The sequence below is a fragment of the Thamnophis sirtalis genome, unplaced genomic scaffold (assembly GCF_051295495.1).
Source record: "Thamnophis sirtalis isolate CommonGarterSnake01/CBP01778 unplaced genomic scaffold, rThaSir2_p1.2 scaffold_7, whole genome shotgun sequence".
NCBI classification, from domain to species: domain Eukaryota; kingdom Metazoa; phylum Chordata; class Lepidosauria; order Squamata; family Natricidae; genus Thamnophis; species Thamnophis sirtalis.
The window spans coordinates 13,177,401-13,204,067 of NW_028261387.1; the positions used below are offsets into that span (position 1 = coordinate 13,177,401).

The 26,667-nt window shown below is 35.2% G+C and overlaps 1 protein-coding gene across 2 annotated transcripts in view; it reads right to left on the reverse strand.

Annotated features, from left to right (window-relative positions):
- PKN2 (protein kinase N2) overlaps nucleotides 1–26,667 on the reverse strand; it is a 61,850-nt gene that overhangs the window by 30,073 nt on the left and 5,110 nt on the right. The window contains exons 2-4 of one of the 2 annotated variants that reach the window (XM_087719337.1): nucleotides 11,150–11,258; nucleotides 10,085–10,385; nucleotides 1,083–1,231 (exon numbers count right to left, since the gene is read on the reverse strand). In XM_087719337.1, coding sequence (XP_087575463.1) covers nucleotides 1,083–1,231; nucleotides 10,085–10,385; nucleotides 11,150–11,152 — 453 coding nt within the window. In that variant the 5' untranslated portion in view covers nucleotides 11,153–11,258. The remainder of the gene's footprint in view (nucleotides 1–1,082; nucleotides 1,232–10,084; nucleotides 10,386–11,149; nucleotides 11,259–26,667) is intronic. The other variant, XM_087719338.1, reaches the window with a different exon arrangement.

Below are 26,667 nucleotides of genomic sequence, written 5' to 3' on the forward strand. Positions count from 1 at the left end.
AATTCTGACAAACTGAACAAGATTCAGAAATCAGTATGTTTTAAAAACTATTGTGCAACAACTACCAATACATTTTGTTTAAATTTTGGCTATATCAGGTATAGGCATCAAATACACCCTTATTGTTTAAATTTCTTTTATTATTTTTATTTCATCCAGAATAATTTAGAAATTAGAGCACTAAAGCCAATAGAATAAGAGACAGAACAAAAAAGAAATTGTCAGGATTTTTACTACATTTATTTGCAGTATATAATACTGAGAGCATTTATACAAATGAAGATTTTTTTTTAAAAAAAACTACTCTTTCTCTTTCTATCACACAACATATACACATACAGTTTAAAATTTGAAGGTAATAGAAAGGACTTGAAGAAGTTTTCTTCTATGTTAGTAGTTCAGAAGCAAGATTAACAATGTAATTTAATATATAAGTGAAGGTGTCTGGAAAGCTACAAATTGATTTTCAGAAAGGTCAGTGAACCATCAAGAAGCAATTCAAACTGCCAACTCTGTCACTGTAATACATTCGATTCTATTGTAGAAATCTACATTTCTGTAGTTTATGCTCTACATGCCAAAACCGAATTCCTATTTATGATTGCTGATAAACACTGTTTCATGGTTTGGTGCAGAAACAATATTTCCAAATATGATTTACTGGTAATGTTATCAGGGCACATTACTGGAGGATGTGGAAATTGTATCATAACCCTAGATGAGCTAGTACATCCTGTCAAAAGCAGCAGAAACTCCCCTTGGTACAAATAGATACCAACAAAATATATGATTTGCTCAGAAATTAACTTTTAAACATAGCATATAATGATTTCTACACCTCCGCAAACTCACCATTCTGTAATATCAGATATTCAAAATCTAACGATCTCAACAGATTGTTCCAAACATGAAAATTAAATAGTGTATTACTGAATTCAAACATGATTTATCTGTAATTAGCGACAGGACAGAAAATTATCCATTACTCTGGTATGCATCTATTTATATTGCCTCTCTTGACTGTGAAGTTTTAAATCCCTCATCTGAAAACCTGATTAACTGTGTGAGCTGATAAGTCTTACCTTTGATGGACCATTTGAATACATTTGAATCATATTTTCTGCTCCTTGCTTTACTTTCAATTCTATATTTAACTGTTTCTTTAAGGCAATTAATCTGTTGTTAGGAAAGCGAGGATCACTATTTGGTGTATCTGGAGTTCTGGGACAATCTGTAAATTAGAAACAAATGCCCATCATCATTTTTTCTAAATAATACTCCATAATAAAAGAAATTATCCACTTTGCAGTAACGCTTAGGCTGTTAATATATTTGTTTAATACTGCTCTTCATATTTTCTATGTGGTGTAGTCACTTTCCATTTCTCAAATGAGGGTTAGTTTGTACAAATAGCTGTTCATGTAAAACTAAGATAGTACAACAATGATTCTATGAAACAATTTTTTGTTTTGTTGACCTAAAACAGCCATTCTACAAAACTTTTCCTAGACAATTGAAATATCCATTAAAAAAATCCCCACCAGTAATAATTTGGCTACCAAAGGTATTTCAACTAAAACCTTACAATAAAAAGGAAATCAAATAAATAACAGTAAGTGAAGTTTTGATCACACCATATTCTTGCTAATGGAATCTCACAAAAAGATGAACTAGCCACACATGATTGTCTCCACTTTACTAGTGGGACTACTGAGACTCTCAACAGTTTTGTTGCAAAACATTTTATTTTGCAACAGGTTAACTTTCTATTCATTTCTTAAAAAAATATTTAAAATGTTAATTTAAAAAAACATGGTACAGGAAGCTTACTGGATAGCAAATGATAAATTGAAAGTATATGAGTTCCCATTGGCTTGATATTATTACTTCCTGCCCTAAGACGGAAGCACTGACTACTTCACTTAAAGGAGAAACAATGATTTTACTTTAATCAATCATCCATTGACATTTTCGTTAACACACATTCACAACATATTACTCTTGATTATAAGTATATACATAGCTTTGAAGAAGTTACTTTAAAAAAAATCAAAAACAGATCTTGTTATAATTTTACAAATTATAATGCTGTACCTATATTAGTTCTTTTACAAGGTATCGTTAGTGAATTACTATTAAATTATGCTTAGTAATTAATAAATGTTCACCATCCTGGGAGCACTTCCAAAGTCTGCATATACAGTCAGTTTTCATTATTCATGGACGTTATGCTCTATAAAGTTGAGGCAAACACTGAATTAGCAAATACTAAAATCTTAGTTTGGAATGTGTCAAATTCTTAAGACTCTGTGTGTCGGCAAATGATCATGAAAACACTGTTAATATAATGGTTACAAATATATTTTATCAAATAGGTGGATTTGCAAATGTGGAATAACAAGGCCAATTAAATTATTATTTATAGGCAGAACTTCTAGATATATATTTAAATATTGAGGTCATTGTGTTGGCACCTGAAAGTGTTGTAAAGCTATTTTGAAATAATATGGAGTAGGAAGGCACTGTAGTTTGTTGTCCATAAAAATATACCAAAACATCTCTTTTTATTACGTTTACACATTTAACAGGGCTTTAGTTAAATATTCTTTCTGAGGCTTCAGGATAAAAGCTCACAGACAAATCTTTGGATAATCTTAATTGCTGATAATTTCCCTTGACAACAGCAGTCGCTTGCAAAATTCCTTATGTTGGGTGTTTTATCTAACAGATTTAAAGGAAATTATGGACATTCAGTTTAGTTTAGGAATGTTGGATCTTAGAAGGCAAATTTAGTGCAAAGTGTTTCCAATTAGTAATATGAAAGAATAGGTTTTGAGAAAAAAAATGGGCATGGAAAAAGGGAGAGGTGAAAGAAACTAGAATTAAAGCAAAACAAGAAGTCTCAGTTCTGTATGCAAAAATATTAAAGAACAGATTAACTTCCAAAAGAATGAAGAAAAAAAGGTAATAAAAAATAAAAAATGTGGCAGCCACTTAGAATAGAGTGGAAAGAATGAAATCAAAGAAGTGCACCAAACTATGGGAAAAGATGCTTGGTGAAATGAAGGGAAAGAAGCTGTGGACGAGGAAAAAAATATACAAAATTATGTACCGTATTTTTCGGACTATAAGACACACTTTTTACCCACCCCCCGCCAAAAAAAAGTGGGTGGAAATGTCTGTGCATCTTATAGACCGAATACGGCCCTGTTTTGGCCTCCCGAAACAGCCCCCCTCATTTTTGGCTCGATTATGTGAAAAGGGGATGTGTGAAGGGTTTGAGAGGCCTGCAGAGTGCTCCTGGGGGCTGGGGAGGGCAAAAATGGGATGCATGGGGGGGTTCAGAAGATCAAAAATGGGTCAGTTTTTTACGATAATGGCCAGTTTTTGGCAAAAATGGGATGTGCGGAGGGTTTGGGAGGCCTACAGAGTGCTCCTGGGGGCTGGGGAGGGTGAAAACGGGACAAGCGGAGGCAAAAACTATTTTTTTCTTATTTTCCTGTTCAAAATTTAGGTGCATCTTATACTCCGGTGTGTCTTATAGTCCTAAAAATACGGTAATTTCTGTAACCCCCCCCCCCAATATTACCAAAAGATATGTGCATGGAGAGAGGGAGTGCGTATGTGTGTGTGTGTGAGAGAGAGAGACAGAGAAAGACAAAAGAAAATGGTTGCAAAGACTGTAAGCAAAGGTAGCAAGGAAGGATTAAAGACATTTAAACGAGGCACACAAAATGCAGAGCAATTTGGATGGAAACAAATGTTTTAGAAGTAAATGAGGGAGGTTAGACAAGGAGGCTCCAAAAGTGTGAATGGAATTGAAAAATAAATAAAAGTAGAGCAATGACTTGGAATAGAGTGAAGTGAGGGTATGTTAAGAGGAGTCTGATAGTGATTACGTCAAAACTAGAATTAAAAGAAAGCTATGAATGTTTTCCAAGAAGAAATATGATGAACAATTAGTTATAAATAGGCTGAGAACTTTGAAAAACTGTTATGGGTACAGATGGTTTGAGTGAATTAAATATCTACTGAAATATTAATTTGTTAAATATGCCACTAAAGGTGCCGATAGTGTATGCAAGGAAAATTTAGGAAGTACAGCATGGCTCTATGAAGGTTAGGGCATATGCATCCCAAACTTTTATTCTTCAGTAGTTCACTGAGAAATTAATTAATGTGAGAAAGTTGTGTGTGTGTATAATATTTTACAAACTTAAAAAATATTACATTATGGAATGCTTTGGACAACAATGAAGTTGCAGGTTGTTTGCCAAATGCCATAAGTGTAAATGGAAGTAACAGAAATAATAGGCATGTACAGAAATATATGGAACACTTAGTGAATAATTCAACATAGAGCAAGATAAGGATGAATTATTATTAATCAAATGATATCCCATTGACTATTTAATATATTTATAGATAAACGTCTAAAGAATATTTGGGCTGATGTTAGAAGGGTGTTGACTTGGACATAAATGAACATGTATTTTGGCATATAGGTTCTGTTGTTGGCCCACAAGCTGCACAATTTTGAACAAATGTTATAGGTTGCATTGTTACAACAAGGAATGTGGCAATTGTGGATGATGGGGAAAATGCTTGCATGTTATATACATATTTATACCTTGTAAGATGTCTACTAAAAATGGGGAAATTGATAAATTTTAAGATAGGCATGGTCTTATTCATGTTGATGAGCCATGCTAAGAGCTGTGGTTAGTGCAGTGGTTAGAATGCAGTACTGTAGGCTAACTCACTGCTCACTCCAGGAGTTCAATTCTGACCAGCTCTAGGTTGACTCAGGCCTTCTATCCTTCTGAGGTCAGTAAAATGAGGATCCAGATTGTTGGGGGCAATATGTTGATTCTGTAAATCACTTAAGAGAGGTCTGTAAAGCACTATAAAGCAACATATAAGTCTAAATGCTATTACTATTGATACCAAGACTGACCTGAAGGTAAAATAAATAAATAACTACAAGTTAACCAGCTCAGCTGTGACCTTAATTAGTTGATTAAAGTCCTACTATAAGCTGGCAGTGCTGCCTGACACTCACAAAACCCTAATCAATTTCATACAGAGGGCTTTTTTTTTTACCTCCTAAAGGGCTTGGAGCCATGAGCCCACAATAGGCAAAGAGCCAATGCTAGGGTATTCCTTTTTATGTGTATTCACCATTGTGTGCCTGCTTACTCTCTTGTAATCCCTTCTTTTACAATAAAGGTGAAATACACACATTAATTCTCTTCTTGCTAATTATCCTAATGCCAGGGTAAGCATTCCAAAGGGCAGGAGTTGGGGGGGGGAGGCTATAAGATTTGCCCCTTTTTCCTGCTCCTCGTGAGTTGAGATCCGGAAACCTTTCCTGCCATTTGGGCTTATCTGACCGTTTGAGGGCTTATCCTTCTGTAAAGCAAAAGAAAACTGAAGTAAAATTGTAAGCATAGTTGTGATCATGTGATTTTTCACTTAGAAACCCTTTCATTAATAATTGTATTTCCATTCCCTATTCCAGTCATTAAACGACTACCGATCTAGAATGCCGAGTAGAGATTATTTGATTTGATTTTACTTATATTCTTCCAAAACAATACAGACATAATAGTTTACAAAACAATTAACAATATCCATCTAGAAGTTTACAAAACGTTAACCACATGTATCTGTGTTGGTGCAGTGGTTAGAATGCAGTTATTGCAGGCTAACTCTGCTCACATTGCCAGGAGTTCAGTTCCCTCAATCCTAATCAGCTGAAGGTTGACTCAGTCTTCCATCCTTCCAAGGTGGGCAAAAGGAGGACCCAGATTGTTGGGGGCAATATGCTGACTCTGTAAACTGCTTAAAGAGGGCTGTAGAGCACTGTAAAATGGCATATAAGTCTAAGTGCTATAGCTATCCATATTTCATTTCAAATATAAAATGAAACAATAATTAAAGTAATAAGATCAAACATATGCAATAGCAACAATTGAATCAATATAAACAATTGAAAATAAAATATATTAAATATGGCATTAACTTACTATTCCAGTGTCGCATCATCAAGAGACAACACTACATCTGAACAAAAATTTAAATGGGCAGAGTAACTCTTGTGCTTCATTCAGTTTCAAGCTGTTTCTTCACTGCAACATTTGATCACAGTCACCTCTTCTGACCTTGCCCATGTAGAATCCAGGTGAGAAAATTTCAGCCTGCCCCTCAGGCAAATACCTACGTCTTCCACCTCCAAAATGTGTAAAGTTTACTATAGCAACAGCTGCAGTAGATACAATTAGGGCAAATACCTACGTCTTCCACCTCCAAAATGTGTAAAGTTTACTACAGCAACAGCTGCTGTAGATACAATTAGGGCAAAAAACAAGTCCTTCTTGTTACCCTTACTACAATGGCTTTGTCTTGAGTGTAATCTTTTACCAGCATCCGGTCCAATTCACCCCTAATCTTCCTCCACTGGAACTCCTCAGTAAACACATTAAAAAGTAGGCTCAGAGGCCAATCTTGTCAAATACTCTGGGCTTCTGTAAATTCCAGAGATCAATCAGTGCTTAATTGGACGGCTTTACAAAGTTCTGAAATCTATTTGGATCTTATGTGTCAAACTCAGAGCCTGCGGGCCAGATCTGGCCTGCGGGGTGCTTAGATTTGGCCTGCAGTGCTGCCCCGGAAACAGCAAAGGACTGGCCTGGATGCCACGTGCAGCCCTCTGCCAGCAAAAATGGAGCTCCCCCTCCCAAGCTCTGTTTTCACTCGAAGAGGGCTGCAAGGAGGCTGTCTACTCTGAAAACGCCCCTCTCGACCTGTTTTCACTGGCAGAGGGCTACCAAAACAAACTAAAAGCAAAACAAAAGGATAAATGTTTCCCCTTTTGCATTTGAGCATGCAAGAAGGGACAGGATAGGAGAAAGGGAAAGAGGAAAGGCAAAGAAAAAGAAGGGAAGATGCGAAGAGAGCAAGAAAGGAAAAATAGGGAGAGGGGAAGTAAGGAGAATGAAAAAGGAAGGGAGGGAGGGACGGAGGAAGGAAGGAAGATTATAATGAGAGTGAGGGTGAGTCTGAGGGAAGTTCTGCCTTAGCACTTGGCCACCATAGATGCCCCCGACATGGCCATGCCCCTCCCCCCCCAGGTCAAAAACAACCCTGATGCGGCCCTCAATTAAATCAAGTTTGACACCCTTGCCCTACAGACTTGAGGCAGACCTCTTAGCTGGTCTACCCATTGTGCACAAGCATTCTGGGGTGACAAATCTCAGAGTAATCATGGGTTGATCTGACTACGCGAAAGGACTCACTCTTCTACCTTCCAATTTCAGATCACTGATGAGTTGATGGGACCTAAAACCCAAACCTAAAGTGTAACTGCCTATGTATGTCATTTCCAACCCATGACTGACTCCTGAACTTTCCCAAAACCTTCTTTACACATATGGAAATTAAAATTATTACCCAAAGCCCAGCCCCACAGTAAGTCCCAAGAAGTCAAGGAGAAAATTGGCAATGCAGCAAGATGAATTGCATAAGCAGGATCCTAACTGTCCCACTAACTCAAAATTATAATACTTACTGACAACCACATATATGGCAAGACCATGAATTGTCATTAGATCACCCTTGACACTGCCTCCACCATCTAGGGATTAAGACTGCTATAAGACAGAATTTAGTGAGAGTGACATTGTCACTCTCCCAAACCAAATCTCAATGATATAATAAAACCTTGAACCTTGACCTTGAAACCCACAGCAACTGTAAATTGGGAAGGAATGTATGGACTGTATTACAACATTTAAAAACAGACACTATAATGAAATAGTATATTTTAACTTCAAGGTAACCCTAATATTGCCAGTTTTAAGTAATTTTGCTGTTATCAGTTTTAGTTAATCACCATTATAGCAATACTACTTAGACTTATATACTGCTTCAAAGTGCTTTACAGCACTCTCTAAGTAGTTTATAGAGTCAGCATACTGACCCAACAATCTGGGCCCTCATTTTACTGACCTTGGAAGGATGGAAAGTTGAGTCAACCTTGAGCCGGATAGAATCAAACTCCTGGCAGTTGGCAGAAATAGCCTGCAATACTGCATTCTAACCATTGTGCTACCACTGCGCTTATCATTGCATCTTTAATGTTAACATTATTTATACTAATCTTTATGGTAGAAAGCATCAAGTACAGCTGTTTGAATAAGATCGTAAATGTTTTAGACAGCTAATCTGTCAGCACACCATGAGTCCCTGCTTTTCTCACCATGGAACATGGCTTGGAATATTGATGTAAATCACAGAAAAGAAACTGTTGTTTTAGCTAGCAGAAAAATAACCTCATCCTACCAGCATGTTACAGTAAAACCAAATATGAAATTTGGGCAATTCTAAAGATATTTACTTGATGATATATAGGTACTCAACTGACAACTGTAATTGAGCTCAGAATTACAGTTGTTAAGTCATTGTGGTGATTAAGCATATCACCACATAACCAGTTTTGAGTATACAACAATTTTGCAGCAGTCATTAAGTGAATGCTTTGGTTGTAAAGCAAATTCACCCCTGAATTTTACTCAATGACCTTTTTGCTGGAAATAAATGCTGGAAACTGGCAAAACAGTAAAAAAAATATGGGCATATGGCCATAGGATGCTGCAAACTGCCACAAAAGTGAACCAGCTACCAGGTACCCAAAATATGATCACATGACTACAAGAGTGTATTTGTGTAGCTGTTGCAACTTCAAAATCAAGTAGTAAGTAGCTTTTGGGTGAGTCCATCCTAACTTTGAATGCTCATTAAACAACTGATCATAAATTGAAGACTACCTGTAGATTCACCAATGAACTTTAAGAGTATAAACATTAAAATATTTCACAGATTCAGAATTTGTAGAAAAGCTGTTTACTCAAATGCTGAAGATTTGCAACTACTGATTTTCAACATCAAAAACTAACTAAATGATGAACTTAAAGAAAACAGTAACACTCCTACCATATCATATTACAGCAAATTAACATAATGTAGTCAGAGAACAAGACTGCAGAACTAAATTTCCATTTTTGGGGTAATACTATGGAGTAAAAAATATTGTGCATGTCATTCAATCCATCAAATTATACACCATGTAACTATAATTAGCACAAAATGAATTCCCATGATTCTTCTAAATTTTGTTTTTAATATTATATAATAGCTTATCGTATTTTTAAGATTTAGGAGCATAATCTCCTAAATCTTATTGCCAAATTGCCTTTAAAGAACTGTTCAATCATATCTTCAGTGAAGGTCCTGCTGAAAACCTCTGTACACTTATGTGAGGGATTTCTCTGTGGTGGCACCTCATTCTGGAACACTTTCTACTCTGAAATTCAGGAGGCACCAATTATAACATACCATGTTTCCCCAAATATAAGACAGGGTCTTATTTTCTTTTGATCCCTGAAATAAGCAGTTGGCCTTAATTTCCCGGAGGTCTTATTTTTTAGGTGCAGGAGGCAGTGAGCGTGGTCACCTTATGGCAGCTGCTGTGTTGCAATATTTTCGGAGAGGGCTTATTTTAGCGCATGGACTCAAAAGCCCAATTGAGCTTATTATCCAGGGAGGTATTATTTTCGGGGAAACAGGGTATTCTCTTGAAACTTTGTCCAAGTCTTCCCAGCATGAATGATGGAAGAATGTTTATCATTTTAAGAAATACATAAAAAAAAACCCGTGGTATTTTATTGTTTTGAAGTATTCTACTGCTGTTCTTACCATTAACCACTTTGAGACGCTTTGGCAGAGAAGTATCAATATATTTAATAAAAGGCATAAATAATGATACAGAAGAGAAAGTTAATCACAACCAGATGACAGAAACATTCCAAATTTGGATGTTTCCACATGTAACTAAACAGATATGAGGATGGCCACTTTTTTTAAACATATAAACATCTGCAAGTAATGAATGGCAAATGTTGCTAAAATTTACAATATTTAAAAGCAGGTAAAATCTTTATGAATAATATGTTAAAAACACTAAAGAATCAGTTTCCACCTAAATTGCTACCTTTGACAAAAAGAAAGAAAACAAGTTGCATACCTGTAACATCTTCAGGTTCTGCTACCACAATGTGAGCATTTAATTCCTGTAATTTATGGTGCAATTCCTCTAGCTTCTTGTTTGATTTTTTCAAAATGTTGTCTATATAAGCCAAGTTTTTTTTATCTGTAGTCACCTTCCTGAGGTTTTCTGCTCCTTCTTTGATTTTAAGTTCCTTCCTTATTTCCCGTTTAATTTGGTCCTTCACTTCATCCAAATTATGTTGTACCATTGTGTCCGAATAATCAAATTTCTGTCCAATATTCACGTTCTCAGGAACAATGATATTTCGCACATCTCCCTATAAAAATCAGAAAAATATATTAATTCATTAGTTTGCAAAACTCTGTGAGTTTCTACTGTTCATTTGTTTTCAGACATTCTTTACCCAAAAGTCACAGAGCTTAATATGCTGACAACACTAATATAAGTGTCAGATTTAGAAAATCTGTTGTATGCTATTTTTAACCTAAATGCCTTAAAATTCCACAAGATTTGCAACACAGGAATTTTATTCTGATAAGCTTGAGAATCACAGCAATCCTACACATACTCAAAACTAAGTCCCACTGAGTTACCTGAGAACTTTTCCTACTTAAATGTATATACCATATCAGCTCTAATACTTGTTGGGAAATATATGTAAGCAATTATGCTGCACACTATTAATATATTAAAATGTTCATTTTTTCTCTTTTTCTCCTGCACGCATCTGAAATATAGTCACATATGCTCAATTTTATACAACGTTATTATAGTCAGGTTATTTCAACCAAATTTGGAACAAAAATTCCAATTGAACGCCAGGGTATTTCAGAATCTATATCTAGTAAGTCACATATATATGGACTAACCAAAGATATTTGGCCACAACTCAATCATACAGAATTATCTTTATCTGAGGTGTTATCTCATTTATATACCACCCCTACAAAGACAAAAACCATTATTTTTTCCTAGACAATTCATCCTTGCATCTTCTTTCTAACTGTGTGAACACATACAGGCACTCACAGATAACAAATATGCAGTCTAGAATGATTATAAGACATTGGTGAAACTTGCCATATTTTTCAGATGTCAATTATCCATTGGTCCATTTAATACTGATTTTCCACAATGTCCAAAACACTTGTCAAAACAGATAATTAAACTAAGAGCTGAAGTCCAAATCCTAAATAAAAATAAACCACTTTAGAAGCTGGTTGGTAATGAGATCAAATCTGATTAGGAAAAGCACGCACATATATAATCTTGCACTATTATAGGTTACTCACTGGTCGACTTAATAGTAATATGTCACTTGAACCATTACTGTACATGTTTTATATAGTAGGATGTTTGACCACTTGTTGATATTGAAAAAGTATATGATAACGTAGAGTTCTGAGTTACAGAATCATCTGCAAGAATATGAAGAATATGAATAAGTGCATATGATGCAGTATCAGAATTGTGTAAGAATAAATGAAATGCTTAGAGAATGATTCAATAGGCAGCAAGATAAGGATGTATAGTATCCCCTTGAGAGTTTAATGTATTTATGGAAAAAGGCATAAGGAATGCTTCTGCTGATGTTTGAAGGGTGTTGGTTGGAATTTAAATACATGAATACTTTTGTATACAAATGATCTCATGTTGTTAAGCTGACAACCCTAAATATTTCTAGCAAATATTATATACATTATATGTTGCAATGACATGCCTGGATTGGAGTGCAGTTAAATAAATGTTATCAAAGGGAATGGTAATTGAGTTTCACAGGGAAAGCTGGGTAAATACTGGAAAATTATACATAAATGATGAAAAAGAGCAATTTGTGCCCCTTGATAGAGTGTTTACTTATATAGGGAAATGGATGCAAAGTTTTTAAACATATAAACAATGTAAAAAAAAGTTAATGGATAATGTATTGGGGGGAATGAAACTTTGTTAAAAGAAGCATAATGTATTTCTTCCCTTTTAAAATATGGATGTGTGAATTGGGTATGTTAGGTGAAATGTAAAAAGAAGTTGAATATTTTGGTAATGGAGTACATAAAAGAACACAGGTGGTAAAATAAAAAGAGATGGGATCAAAACTTAACGAGCACTGAATTAATGTACACTGAATACAAAGCAGAGTGACACATGAAAGAATTTGTTGAGGTAGTTTGGTGATATGGTAAGAATGAATGAGAAATTATAAAACAAATTATAAATATAGCAAATAGCTTAAAGAGAAAGGAGAAGACTGAGAAAACAGGAAACTATTTTAATAGGAAACCATTATTCTTCTGTTACTAAATATTCTTTCAAAAGCCATTTTCTATCAAGTAGTCTGTAATACTACATTATTTGTAAAATTTAATCTAATGTAGTATTTGAACTTTACCCTGACACCATTGCAATTTTTTGAAGAAAAAATTGTTTTGTGTGATGAACTGTACATGCTGAAGGTGTAATGGCTCGGACCTCCTGATGATTCCAATGAAAGGCCTCCAAACCCTCTTCTCATAACTCTGCTACACCCCTTGCAATTCCCAAGGATTGCCAGCTCTGTTATCTCCCACAAATCACTTTATTCTAGTGGAAACCCTTTTCAGAGTAGTTGGTTTTCCAGTAAGAAAATGGCAGATCCCTTTCAGTCCGAAGAAGGCTGAAAAATAAATAAATAAATAAACAAATAAATAAATAAATAAACAAATAAAAAATCATTTACTGAAGAAGAAACAGCTGCTGTCTACCAAAGAACTTTCTCCCCTGAGCCACCTGATCTCACATGCCATATCTCAGTTCATAAAATAAATCAGAATATATGTTACAAGTAGGTTCACTGACACTATCTTGATGTCCAAATTACTAGATCCAGCCTTGTTCCTGCTGACTTTGAAGATGGGGATTTCCCCGTTTCTGGCTTTCAGATAACCCTAGAGGAGACACAGAAATGCCTAAAGAAGGAGAAAAAAATTGGAGATTGCCCATGCCAATAGTAAAAACCCAAGAGAGGAAACCCACTCTCCTGATTGGCTCCTCAGCATCTGATTTAATCAGATTTGGCTGTCTCTTGTCTTCATTATCTGGATTGAGAGGGTATATGGTTAAGGCTCTAAAGTAAATCATGTTCAGTCCATCCTCAGCCTGAAAGCCCACTGATTGACTTTAGTAAGTCACCCTGCCTCAGTACATCACACTTCATAGCATTAGGAGGAAGGACATATTGCCTGATCTTAAACTCATGAATGAAAAACAGGATATTCATCTAATAAACAAGGTTAATACTGGTGAGTTGATTTTTTTCCTTATTCAGTTTCTGAACATCTTGAAAATGAATTTTTCCAGGTTCAATTTTACATTAGCAGAAAATTAAATAATCAGTAACCACAAAGAGAAGGAAGAGGGAATATTGGACTAATGATTTAAAAATTAACAAACTTCCTAAATAAAATATTTACCATTTTTTATAAAATCAGTAAATGCATTTAAGTAGATTCTAAACGGATTGAACTTTGAATACGAGGATCTTGAGGAAAATTTGAGCTTTCTTCCCAATAATTTAGTAAATTCTGCAATAACATCCACTCATCTAGTAACCAGTATAGGCTAGAATCACCCAGATATTTGAGAGATATTGTGAGATATTTGAAAAGTTTTGTATAATAAAACCAAACAATTTCAAATTTATTGAGCATATTTTACTATCAGAAGTGGATGCTTAATTAATAAGAAATACAAATCAAAAATTTACTTTTAAAATATTTGTTAAACTTGTATGAGTTATGTTACACCCACTTGTCCTGTTTAAAAAAGATTAGATTGTGTGGTTTGCAAAAGAATAGATCAAGTGGGAAATGAGAGGTCACTTATATCAGTGGTCTCCAACCTTGGCAACTTTAAGACCTGTGGACTTCAACTCCCAGAGTTCCTCAGCCAGCTGGCTGAGGAACTCTGGGAGTTGAAGTCCACAGGTCTTAAAGTTGCCAAGGTTGGAGGCCACTGACTTATATAGAGCAGTGCTGTTTCTGACCAGGAGGCTGCATTCAGCTCATGGAGCCTCAACCATGATCAGATCACTTACTGTCACACCGAGGAAAACAGAAGGTTAATATTTTCCTTTAAGAACAAACCATTTTCTTCTACATTTCATATTCTGTTTATGTGCTTATGTGTATAAAATGCTCTATTTTATTGTTATCCATTCGGAGTTGGCAAGGGTTGTAGTGGGAAATAAATGTATAAAATATTGGAGAGAGAAAAGACAGGCACTTTTTTCCCTCTATGCACTGAAAGTTAAATAGGCAGAGGAAGGAAAAGAAAATTATCCTCTTTTGGAGTAAATTATAAATGGCTTGATTTGCACAGCACATTAAACCATGGGGATTCATAATGTTCCAATCATAAGGCAGACATTTAATGTATGCTAAGTTTGAAGCCAACATGTTTTCTGAGAGTTTGTTTCCAACTCAGAATGCATATTTTGTCCCCAGCAGGAATTATTATTTTTTATTATTTTGAGTATTCTCAGCATTTTGAGCACTGCCACTGGACTATGTTATGTGACAATTCAGGTTTTTTTCCCCCACAACCTAGTCTACATAGCAGCAGATCCCAGTTATACTCCTGTTCTGATTAGCTAAGATGTGTAATGTAAAAATTTGAGAAGGAGCAGTTGTTGCCAGAAAAAAAGAAGACCTTACACAGCTGCATGCCTATCAGTCCAACTGATAAATTGCTTTTTAAAACCACTTTGCTGTAGGAAAGCTAAGACTGGCATGGATGGATTATGTTATATTAAGCTTCATTTTGTAGGTAGATAGTGTGCATAGTGAATCCTACTGAGGTTACGTACATACTACTAGTAGTACAATATTCGTTTGAGTTGTTAAATTCTGATGCCTATGTCTTCTTGTTGTAAGGTTAATATTCTCTATGTAATTAAGAAGTACCAGCAGCTAGCAACACTATTATACCATGTGCAGGGAAAAACCAGCAGAGAATCACACAAATTATTTTGCTAGGCTTGCACTTGGTAAGCAGCTACAAAAAGAAGATACAAATCAAAACTCCTTATATTGCTTAGTAAATGGGAGGTCAGATTAGTGAAAGAGATTATATATATAAAGATTGCTGAAGGAAATTATTTATTAAAACTGAAATGACAGCTGTCTGATTTTCTGTGATTTCAATGATAAGAGATAGCAACTCATTATAGACACTGCCTCACCCTTACTTGTGGTCCTGGCTGAAAAACAAGAAAGTGGCAACTGATCCTAAATTCTCAAATGTTTTTTTTTTTCCCTGGCTAGAGCACTGTTGAGTTTTATTCCACCAAATGTATTCATACAGAAAGGATCAAACGAGACTGTTTTGTTTCAAGCACAGAACAGAATACATTTCCCTTTTTATATTTCTATATTAAATCATAAAGTGTGCTTCAATATTATTATTATGTGAATTTACATTAAGCAGAAATCAAGGAAGCTTCATAGTCCAATGCAGCAGTGAAACTCTGAAAAAGAAGAGAGGCTGGCTACTTCAGGGGCATGAAGTTCAAAACCACCAATGCATCTTTAACATGAATAAACATAACATTACATGATCTGCATTTAAGAATAAGAGAAACAAGTAAGCTTTCCTAGGTAACATCCATTCAAGTGCTAGAAGAGTGCTATCATGCCACTCCAGGTATCCATTCTCAAAGCTCCTTCAAATCCTTCCTTTATATGGCTTAGTTTCCAATACTCTGATCAGTATTATCATTTTCGCACCCTTTCCAATTGGTTAGAATCTTTCTTAAATTGGGATGCTCAGAATTGAACATAGTTCTTGAAGGAAGGGAGCTGACCCAAAGAAAAGAATACAACAATTATCTTCCATTTGAAAAACATATGTTGCTGATGTAGCTCAAAATTGTACTGCTCTTTGCAGCCACATTACCCTTGCTGGTTCATATTAAATTTGCAATCCTCTTCTGCAAGTACTATTACCAAGCCAGATATAGGCCGTCCTATATATGTATGTTTGATTTTTTTGTTTCCTGAGTGAAGAATTTGGAACTTGCCTCTGAAATTCAATGTGCTATTTTCAGCCTATTCTGCCAAATTACAAAAAATAGTATCGATTTTTATAGTTGTCAAGTGTCAATAATCCATTCAAATTTAAATTTTGATGAGCGTAAGTTGCAATTCTTTATCCAAATCATTAAAATACCGAAGTGTAAAGGATCCAGAACTGATCATTGATCATGCACCTGTACATGGCACCTTCCCCCAACTCAATGGATAACTCTTTGGAGAAGAAAGCCCTTTGAGAAGGTTTCTGTCTCCTCTAAGTAACATAATATGACAAATGCAGTATATTAAAAATATTGTGGAACTATTTCTCCTGAAAAAAACTCTGAATAACAATATTTAATCAAGAACAATCTCCTTCAATACAATGGCCCAATTCAAACAGTAATACTAAACTAAAGAGCAACATTATGGAAACAATTATTTTGAAATTAATAGAGATTATGGCAGATTTTATTTTTTATTTACACCCACATGATTCAGTGAAGGAAAGAGTATTAAATATGTTTACCACTTTGAATTATTTATAAAAATAATAAAGGCAGGATAAAATTAAACACTGAGACTCTATTGCAATTTAAGGAACAAAATGATTTTTATATAAAAACACATTCCTTGTTAACAAGGCTTCTTAAACTAGGCTAATTTCAATAGGAAACTTTCTAAATCAAAATTTTATGGAGAAATAGGGTAGGGTACTGTAATTTTGTTACAGCTATTGTGGCATAAGTGAGACTCAGAAACTATTTTTGTTTCTCATCTCAAATTTAAATGCCACCTTGACCTCCAAGGTCCCTTCCAACTCTGTTATTCTGTCAAATATACAACAGTATGTAATACAACAAAATATATACATCTATATCACAAAGATATATTACTAGTAACAGATTTCTTTTTGTTTCTTTGTTATCTACAGAAATGTCTAAACTACGAGGACTGTACTGAGCTGGAGAAATAGCAAACGTATATACAGAGGAAGACTTAATTATAAGTCGTATAGCTAGTTAAGCAAGTTTACAAGGGAAGTATGTATGACTCAGAATGAAATTTATGCCACTACACTGATCCCATAGAAAGTATAGAAATAATAAAGCTCCAAGAGTTCAGGTGTTCAATGGACAAACTGTATAATAAGGTTGTGCAACATTTAAATTTAAAGGGAAATCTGTGTTTCGGAACATGCGTGGGTACATATGTAGCACCTGTTGATAATTTCTTAGCCCAAATTAATCTTTTTTGAAGATCATGTTGCTGACAGGTGTCACATAAGAACCTGTATACTCCTAAACTTCCTTTCCCCTTAGAATCTGAAATTCTGAACAGTCTAACAAACACCATGAATCATAGTATGGTATGCATATATATAATTTTCTGAGCCATTTTTTAATAAATTTTTCTGCCAATGACAATAAAAGCATTCAGTATGAAACCAATTAAGGTCTAGTCAGTTTCAGGCAGTATTCCCAGTGGGCAGGAAGGTTTTATTCAACTAATTAAAGTCACATCATCAATGAGTGGAAACTTCTTATAGACATAGTATAAAAAAGAAAATGAATTTGTGACATGATTTTGATGTTTGGAAAGAATAGTTCGGGAACGGACTTCTGTCGCTAAGAGCCAAGGTGGCGCAGTGGTTAAATGCAGCACTGCAGGCTACTGCTAGATCAGCAGGTCAGCGGTTCAAATCTCACCGGCTCAGGGTTGACTCAGCCTTCCATCCTTCCGAGGTGGGTAAAATGAGGACCCAGATTGTTGGGGGCAATATGCTGACTCTCTGTAAACCGCTTAGAGAGGCCTGAAAGGCCTATGAAGCGGTATATAAGTCTACTGCTATTGCTATTGCTATTTTTCTCCCTCTGGAGGCTTCAGGGAAGCCTTCTGAAGCCTCCGGGCGAGGTTGTTTTTGCCCTCCCCAGGCTCCTAGAAAGCCTCTGGAGCCTGGGGAGGGCGAAAAACGGGTCCATCATGTGCCAAAAGCGGGGGGAGGGCACTTGTATGTGTGTGGGTGTGTTGCCCACATAGAATTATGGGTGTGGGCATGACGTGCACAAGCCCCCTGCGCTCCCTCTGCTTTTGGCACACAATGGCAAAAAGGTTAGCATCACTGGGCTATAAGAGAATTATCATATAGACTAGAGAGAGAGGGGACTGATTAGGTTTCTCAAGAGGAAGATTAGAAGCCACTTCTTTATTTTACTTACACACACAAGCACACACACACACACTTTGTTTATTTTCTTTGTCTCTTTTTTTCCTTTCTCGTATCTACTTTATTTTTTTTTATCTTTGAATGTTAATGTTAAGCTATTGTAAAACCTTTTAATAAAAGCTATTAAGCAGGTGAGATGGCAAAAATAAAATTTAAAAAACGCAGAGCAGTCAAGCATAGGACACTGTACCATATAACTTTATCTGAATGGAAGCCAGTGATCTTCCCAATTAGCGACCATTTCATTTCTTATTTAAGGGAAAGTTTGAGATTGCCAAACAAGAGGAGGGTATACTATAAGCCTTTGGAAGCAGATCAGGTCTTGTAGGACACTACAAGAAATGCTAGTACTCTAATTTATTGATATAGGCTTCTGAATTTTGAAAATTAAGAAATTAACCAAAGAATCAAGCTAGGGCAATTTTCATCATCTTTTCCTGTCTTTCTGGGCTAAGTTTTTATAATAGCTGCCACCTACTTTCTTCAAAGCTATTTCCTTACTACTCTAGGAGTATGTTTTCTAAATAAAGAAATTCAATGCAGATTTTTATACAGAGAAAACCTAACAAAAATTAAATTATTTGGATGGTTACATTTTTTAAAAACTCTGGCACTGTGTCTTCTTTTATATGTTTTTGCTTCCCAAGAGATTTTTTTAAAAAAAAATCTATTAGCTAGTATCTTTTTCTGTAATAAAACAGTACCCTATAATAGGGGATATAGGATTGGGGAGAGGCTTGCTAGGATGTTAGAAGAGGTGAAGATAGAAGATGCTGCTACAAAACAGCAGGGCCAATGTATGGAACTGTCTCCTTACTGAGATTAGACTGGAACACCCCAATAGTTTTTAGGAAGTTTTCAAAAGTTAAGCTTTTTTTTTCCAGAGAGTCTTTACTTAACACTACTTGTGCCTCATTATTTTTTGCTTTCACTTTCATTTTGTTTTTGGATTTTAAGCTGTTTTAATTGAAATAGTTTAACTTCCAAGAGTTGTAAGATGATACAAATGTTGTTAGAAGCTGATAGTAATTCAAGGGGCTGGTTGTCACTTTTAAGTCCTTCATGGCTTAGGACCAGTTTATCTGAGGGACCGTCTCTTGCCGGTCCACATCTACCCAACCTACCAGAATGGGAAGACAAAGAATGTTGTGGGTCCCATCCCCTAGATACACCTGGTAGGACCCAGAAGAAGGGCCTTCTCTGTGGTGGCTCCCTCTCTCTGGAACATCAATCCCCCAGAGATTAGAATGGCCCCCACTCTCACACTCTTCCAGAAGTCACAGAAGACCTGGTTCTGCCAGCGGCCCTGGGGAACACAAAGCAGGATGGAGCCCATTAAATGGTTTGTACGATGTCACTGGGGTTGGAGGTTATTATATTATTTTATTATGTGATTATTCTCTTGTATTTGTTTTATATATGAGGTTTTTATATTCCTGGAAACTGCCTTGAGTCGCCATGTGAGAATAGGCGGCAATATAAATTTCCTAAAATAAATTAAAAAATAGTAACAAATAGTTGTTACTACCAGTACTAACATTACCAGTAGAGGTTGGTATAGGTAGTACTCCCTTAACAACTGTTCTCCCTTAACAACTGTTCATGGACATGAGGACAAGACTTGGGCTCTTCCCATCTTCACAGCATCTCACGATTTTGCAATCACCATTTGAGTGTCTCACTTATGGCTTCTGACAAGTAGTCAATGGAGCAGCTAGAAGTAAAATTGCAAGTTGTGGTTGTGTGAAGTTTCATTTAATGACAATAGGTCAGGAGTGTCAAACTTGCGCCATCACATTGTCCTCACGTGACATATCATAACTCCCCCCCCTTTGCCAAAATAGGAATGGGTGCGGCCAGTGTGTGACGCATCTGGCCCGCGGGCCACGAGTTCGACACCCCTGCCATAGGTGATTTGCTTAACTGACATAGCCAAAACTTAGATGCTGACTCTGAGTTTGAAGAAGATACTCCAGCAGAACTTGTGGAAATTCACACTCAGGAAACACAAAACCAGGAATCATATGAGGCTGATCAAAAACAGACATCACCTGGACAGCCAGTGTGTCAGATGAGAATGATGTAAGATCTCCCAGCCCCCACACCAAGCAAGTAGAAAGAAGAACAGAGACCAGACTTCTCTATTTTTTGCCAAGGCTTTTTGCCAAGCAAGGGAATAAGTCTCTTGATCAGCAACAGCTGGCTGCAGCCTGATTTAAAAGGAGCCTTATCCCAAATTCCTTTGCTTAAAACAACTGCCTCTTCTCTGGTGGACGTGTGATAATTTGGGTGATAATTTTGATGAATTCTGCCTGTAAAATTCTGATCTCTGAACTGGCTAACAAATCTGATCCAACTCTTGGAACCTTGGACTGATTTTGGACTATTATTCTGCAAACTCTTGTTAAAAAGCTAATTATTCAAGCAAGTGTCTGTCAAAGACTCTGTTTTGGCTTGCATTCTTTTGTTATCTCTTTGACCTTGAATAAACTGTGAACTATCCAAGCAAATATTGTTAGTATTTGAAACCAAAGGAAGGATGATGGCAAAAGTGTGGTTATAAGTCTGTTGCAGTCATTATGATATCTTACTTAAGAACGGAGTTGCCAATCCCAATTATGCTCATTAAGTGATGAGTAACTGTATTAAATTACCTACTGGGTTGAATATTTCAGAAAAATATGACCTCCATCAATTATAGCAGATCACAAATCAGCAGCTCCAGGTATAACCCAGATCTTTCTGCAAATTAATAGAATCTTACAATTCCTCAATCACTAAACTGTTAACTAAAGAAGGAATGGGGTGGGGGTTGGGAATATGTCATAACTCATTCTCTGATATTCTGTTCTCACATTATCTAAATTTACCATATTAAGCATTTGCCTAACAATGTCAAAAATTCAAATCATTATAGCTTTCTATGAATAAATACATTAATATATAAAAGCCGTTATTTTTTCTTTAATAATTTATGAAATGAATCCATTTATTACTTACCCTATTTATTCTCATAATCATGATGAGTAAAAAAAAAGAATAAACTATTAAATATAAAATACACCAAGTGCTTTGCAATTTGGGATATACATAATGAGTGTGGGATGGAAAAAAATAATTAGTTCATACATCATGCTATTGAATAAACCACAGCCAAATGGGTTCACCCAAAACAATGAACCTAAAACCTGCTTTACAAAATACTGTATATAGCTTAGCGCAATGTGTGTGAATCCAGCCATTATCTTGCACAATTTAAGCAATCAGAAAAGTCAGTGGTCAACTAGAAAGGTTTTGTTCACAGATTCCTTTAAGAATCCATTGTTGTGAACCAAGATTCTTATTTCGGAGTTTGTAGAATCAATGGTTTTTAAAGAGAAATTAATAATCTACCACATTCTCATTGGAAGAAGAAGAATAAATTCTCCCAAACATTCCATTTTATATTTATACGGTTAATGCTTCAAGCCACAACCAGAAAAGTAATGCTAATTTCTAGTACCAATATCAGTACTAAATATTTAGGTGTGCTCACCTGGGTTATTTTCAGTCCTACCTCAGCAATGCATCAGACAACTGGATGCCCTTAAATGATTTGTCCCTGTTTATTATGATTTTATTATTTTTTTAAAGGTCAAATCTTTCTGGGCAAGAACCTGCTTTGTTGATCACACTAATCCTAAGGCACAATTTTGTTATTTTTAGAGGAAGAGCTGCATAATGTTTATGAGTTAAATGCACTGCAATGACCCAATGAAATGAGAAACAAGTAATGTATCTATTTGTCAAGCAACAACTGTATCAATGAAGTTTAAAATAACCCTTCCTAAATGTCATCTCCATAGATCAGGAACACTAGAACACCTCACAAATCCCTGTATCTTTACATCTGTTGGTAGTTAAGAGAAAGTATGATTTGATTAGGAGGCTGGCCAAATATGACCAATTTGCCCATAATTCATCACCTGATTTCAGCAGGGTTTTCAGCTCCAGCCTCCTGAACTGCAGCTAGGGAAGGATGTCTGGTAATATCTCATCCATTACACTACCCCTTTTAATCATCCTACCATATACTAGAGACTCCTTACACTGAGAGATAGGCAGGCTGCCAGTTTTTTATTTCCTTGTGTTCCCCTTATCTTTGCAAAACATGCTCCAAACTACTCATTAATGGACACTAATGTTAGCCCATCTGGAACCTAAAATGATTAAATACTAGAAATATTTTTAAAGTTTTCTAATTCATAATAACATATATGTAGTAAACATTTGATCCATGTTGAAGGGATATGAAGTTTTCTCAACTCAAATAATGTAGAAACTAACAGGAAGGGTAGGATTTATTTGTATGCTAAGTATAAACCAACTTGTCTTTTCTCTTTAAAATTTATGTTCTGAGGCACTTTAGATAGTTGTAGATAGATATGTCAGCTATATCATTCACTTTTTCCAGTTTTTCCTCCCTGAATAGGTTACTATTAATCATTTCACTCCTTTACATGAAACAAGCAAGCTTAACTAGCTCAGTTAAGAAGGTTTTATGATTAAATACAAGTAGTAAATAATGTTTGGTTTTAGTCATTTGACTGTCACCTTAAAACTCTTCTATAGATAAACAACATATGTGTACGAAGGTTGTAGTGAGAAAATACTGACTGACTGATATAGAACTATATAGATTTTTGGCTTGAACAAAATCATGTATGGATATAAATAAACACCCCCAAATTATAAAAAAAATATGTAAATAATAATTTTGATTCAAGATCCATATCTTCTAATTGTGCAATTAGAACTACTTCCTATGTCTTCTCCAAAAGCTGTTCCAGCCTTGAGTTTTAGGTACCAGAGGAGAATGTATATAGGCTGACTCGAAGTGGAGACAGAATCAGCAAAACCTAATTCTACAATCAAATTTATACTTGTTGATTTCAATTACACAGCCACAACATGACAGAAAGAGAAAACAGGTCTCTCTCAAATCTTTGTTTGGTAAACCATATTAATTTTACTATACCTGATATAGTTGTTGTTTACCAATTATTACAAATATGTAATAAACACGGGACACTTAAGTCTGAAATTGGCAAATATATTTAGCTTACATACAGAGAACTGGACAGTACTGACCAGTCCTGGGACTGATGTTTACATTTTGTTTAATGCATTAAAAAACTTCCTTCTTTTCAAGGAAGCAGAAGCTTCAGCAGAAAGGAGATGATTTTCATGGGTTTTTCATTGACTGTGCAATCCTATCCCTACACTACTAGCCACTCCTATAGAACTTCTGGAGCAGATATTCAGAAACACAAGGAGAGTTAAATATATATTAAATTTTCTCTCCCTCCCTCCACTGGCAACAGCACAAGGAGAGATCTCCCCAGAATAGCTGCCCCTGCCAATAGAGTGTTAAGTAGAATCCAAGTCATGGGACAGTATTTATAGTCTTAACCAATGATATTTTCAAGAATCTACAGTAAATGCTTCCAAGAAACTTTCTATTGTAATGTTCATTCACAATCTTTATATTTAAAGCAGCTCATTGTTAATACTTTGCATTTAAAATTCATGGTGTAAGAAAAAAATTGAAACTAGGTAAATTTTTACCATTAAAAAGAAATGATGAAAAAATCTAGCTGATAAAAGTATCTGGAATTTCCCAATCACAAAACAGAAAGAGACAATTACCATATTGGGTTTAAGGCTCAACTTACCAAACAAACAAACTTTGCTATCAAAGAAAACATGTCTCCATTAAAGGAGATTACAGAGCTCTCTACTTGGGCAATGATTCAAGAACTACAGCAGTAGTCTGGCATGCTTGATTTACACTACTCCTACATTTCCAGGGCTGCTTCTAACTTTAGAGTACATCAAACGTCAATATAAGTTTCTAAATATCAAATTTTATAAATAGCTTGTCATAAATTAAAAATAGTTAACCAAGAGCTAATATTAAACATATATATGTTTTATTTCCTTAGCCTTTCTATAATGGTCTTATTTAGTATGCCATCACCTGCCTATAATTGCAAGAACTTCATTTTTTAAAAAACAAACAAACACTTATTGTTTGGGCTCAGCAATCATTTTTTTTCTTAGATGTTAAAGCAGCCACTCTTATTTCCAACATGATGTGTTAGACAGTTAGAGGAAGAGTCTCCTTATTCACAATCCATCTTTAATCAATTATGACAGTTGGGGGTCTACATATCTCTGTTGTCTTCAATATATTTGTGCCTATTCAATCCTTTATCTCTACAGTAATGTGTTTTGTAGCAATATTTCACTATCCAATTACATATTGTACACAGTTCCAACACAACATACATTTAGCAAAGTTTGTATATATCAAAAATTTGAATGAATGGTATCTATATCAAAAGCAATATGGATAATAATCAGCAAGTTTTTCACTCCAGCTGGAATTTCCAAAATAACACTGAATGCAACATAAGCTATTTCAAGATATTAGACAAAATGTACTATATATTGCTTACTTGTCTACATAATTTACAGGCTTATAAATAAAGTTCACACTGACAGAAATGTAAACATTCAGATGCTTGATAAATAAAAAATAAATAGAAATAAAAATGATTGTACCTTTCCTGTCATTAAAATGTATGGAGAGAAAATGTCCACATTTGGCAAACTGCAACTCATTTTTGTTATACAAACAAGTCTTAGCACTCAAATAATATTTGGGGTGGTACGGAGAAGATGTTTTAAACAACACTGGTAATCTTCAGTCAGGCCACAAAACAATAACAATTTATAATAAAAATCATTTAAGACTTAGTTGAACAATAAGATAACTTTATTTCATGAACTACTAATCAAAATTAACAATTTGTTTTTCCATTTTTATCTATGTTATCTTTTTCTGCTTTTCAAAAATTTGGACATGAATGTTACGATTTATTTTCATGAGCCACTTTGTGTTCTTTTATTCAAATTGTATGTATGTATGTATGTATGTATGTATGTATGTATGTATGTATGTATGTATGTATGTATATATTATATATATGCAATTGAGAAATGAAAAATCAGAAACAGGAAATATACCCACCCATTACTAAATATGATGTATAGACTCTTTAATAATGTCTCCCTCAAAAATGGCCAGCATAACAGATTCTGTTGAATACTTTGTTTCTCAGCTACTGAATTAAATCTTGCTTTCACAGAGGGATTACAACTTACATGTAAGAGTAAATGCGGATAGAATATTTGCTGCTGTTTACATTGGGGAGGTTTGCTATGCATATTAGAAGAAAAAACCCCTATTTGCAGAATGTCTCTTTTTAGATGAGGGTTATACTCTGGATCAGGATATTAAATTCTTGAGCCCAGAATTCCCAAGCCCAAGTGAAAATGAACAACAGAATATGTGTAAATGCTGCTACTAGCTCTCAATTGAACAACTTCTTCTGATGCTAGTTAGAATGGTTCTAGAAGCTAGAATGGTTCTACTTAGGATAATCTCATCACTGTTACCTACAAGTTTACATTTTTGAACAAGAAAGCAAACTGTTGCTTCTGATCATTTGCAATTCCCTATTCTTCTTGGCTGATGTCCCAACCACCTTTGCAGTGAGTTTGCTATGATCAACTCTGATGGATTTCCTATTTATAGAAGAAAAAAAAAACCCAAGCAAAATGTTGTCACATAGATTAAATGGGGAAGAAGCTACTTAGGAAAAAAACCCACTAAATCTGTTGTTGTTGAATAAAATATACACATGGGGAATTCAAATGAATTGGAGCAATGGAGAGACTTCTATCTTATTGCATTTTATGGCTGCGCCTCACATTGGGTTTTATGACCAGAGAGTGTAATAGGGAGTTAATCTCATCTCCACCTGGTTTCTAATATAAAATAACTTGTATAAGTTAAATTTCAGATTGCAATTAAATTTCTTTCCCTTAAACACAATTTTAGATATTCTCTGGGTCTATGTAATTTACTAATGTGGGTCACAAAATGTTCAAGATTTTTCTTGTTGCCTATATAAAGAGCAAGAAGTATTTCCATTGTGCATATTAGAAGCTAGAAACATGAAGTGCGGCATGCAAGCTAGTCCATACAGATGTGCAAAACAGTTCATGCAAGGACTATTCCATATACAGAAATGTTGGTTTCGACTGGTTTAGGTCTAAAATCAACACTTGGTCTAGACCAGTGTTTCTCAACCTTGGCAACTTGAAGATGTCCAGATTTCAACTCCCAGAATTCCCCAGCCAGCGGCCAGGGAATTCTGGGAGTTGAAGTCCGGACATCTTCAAGTTGCCAAGGTTGAGAAACACTGGTCTAGACA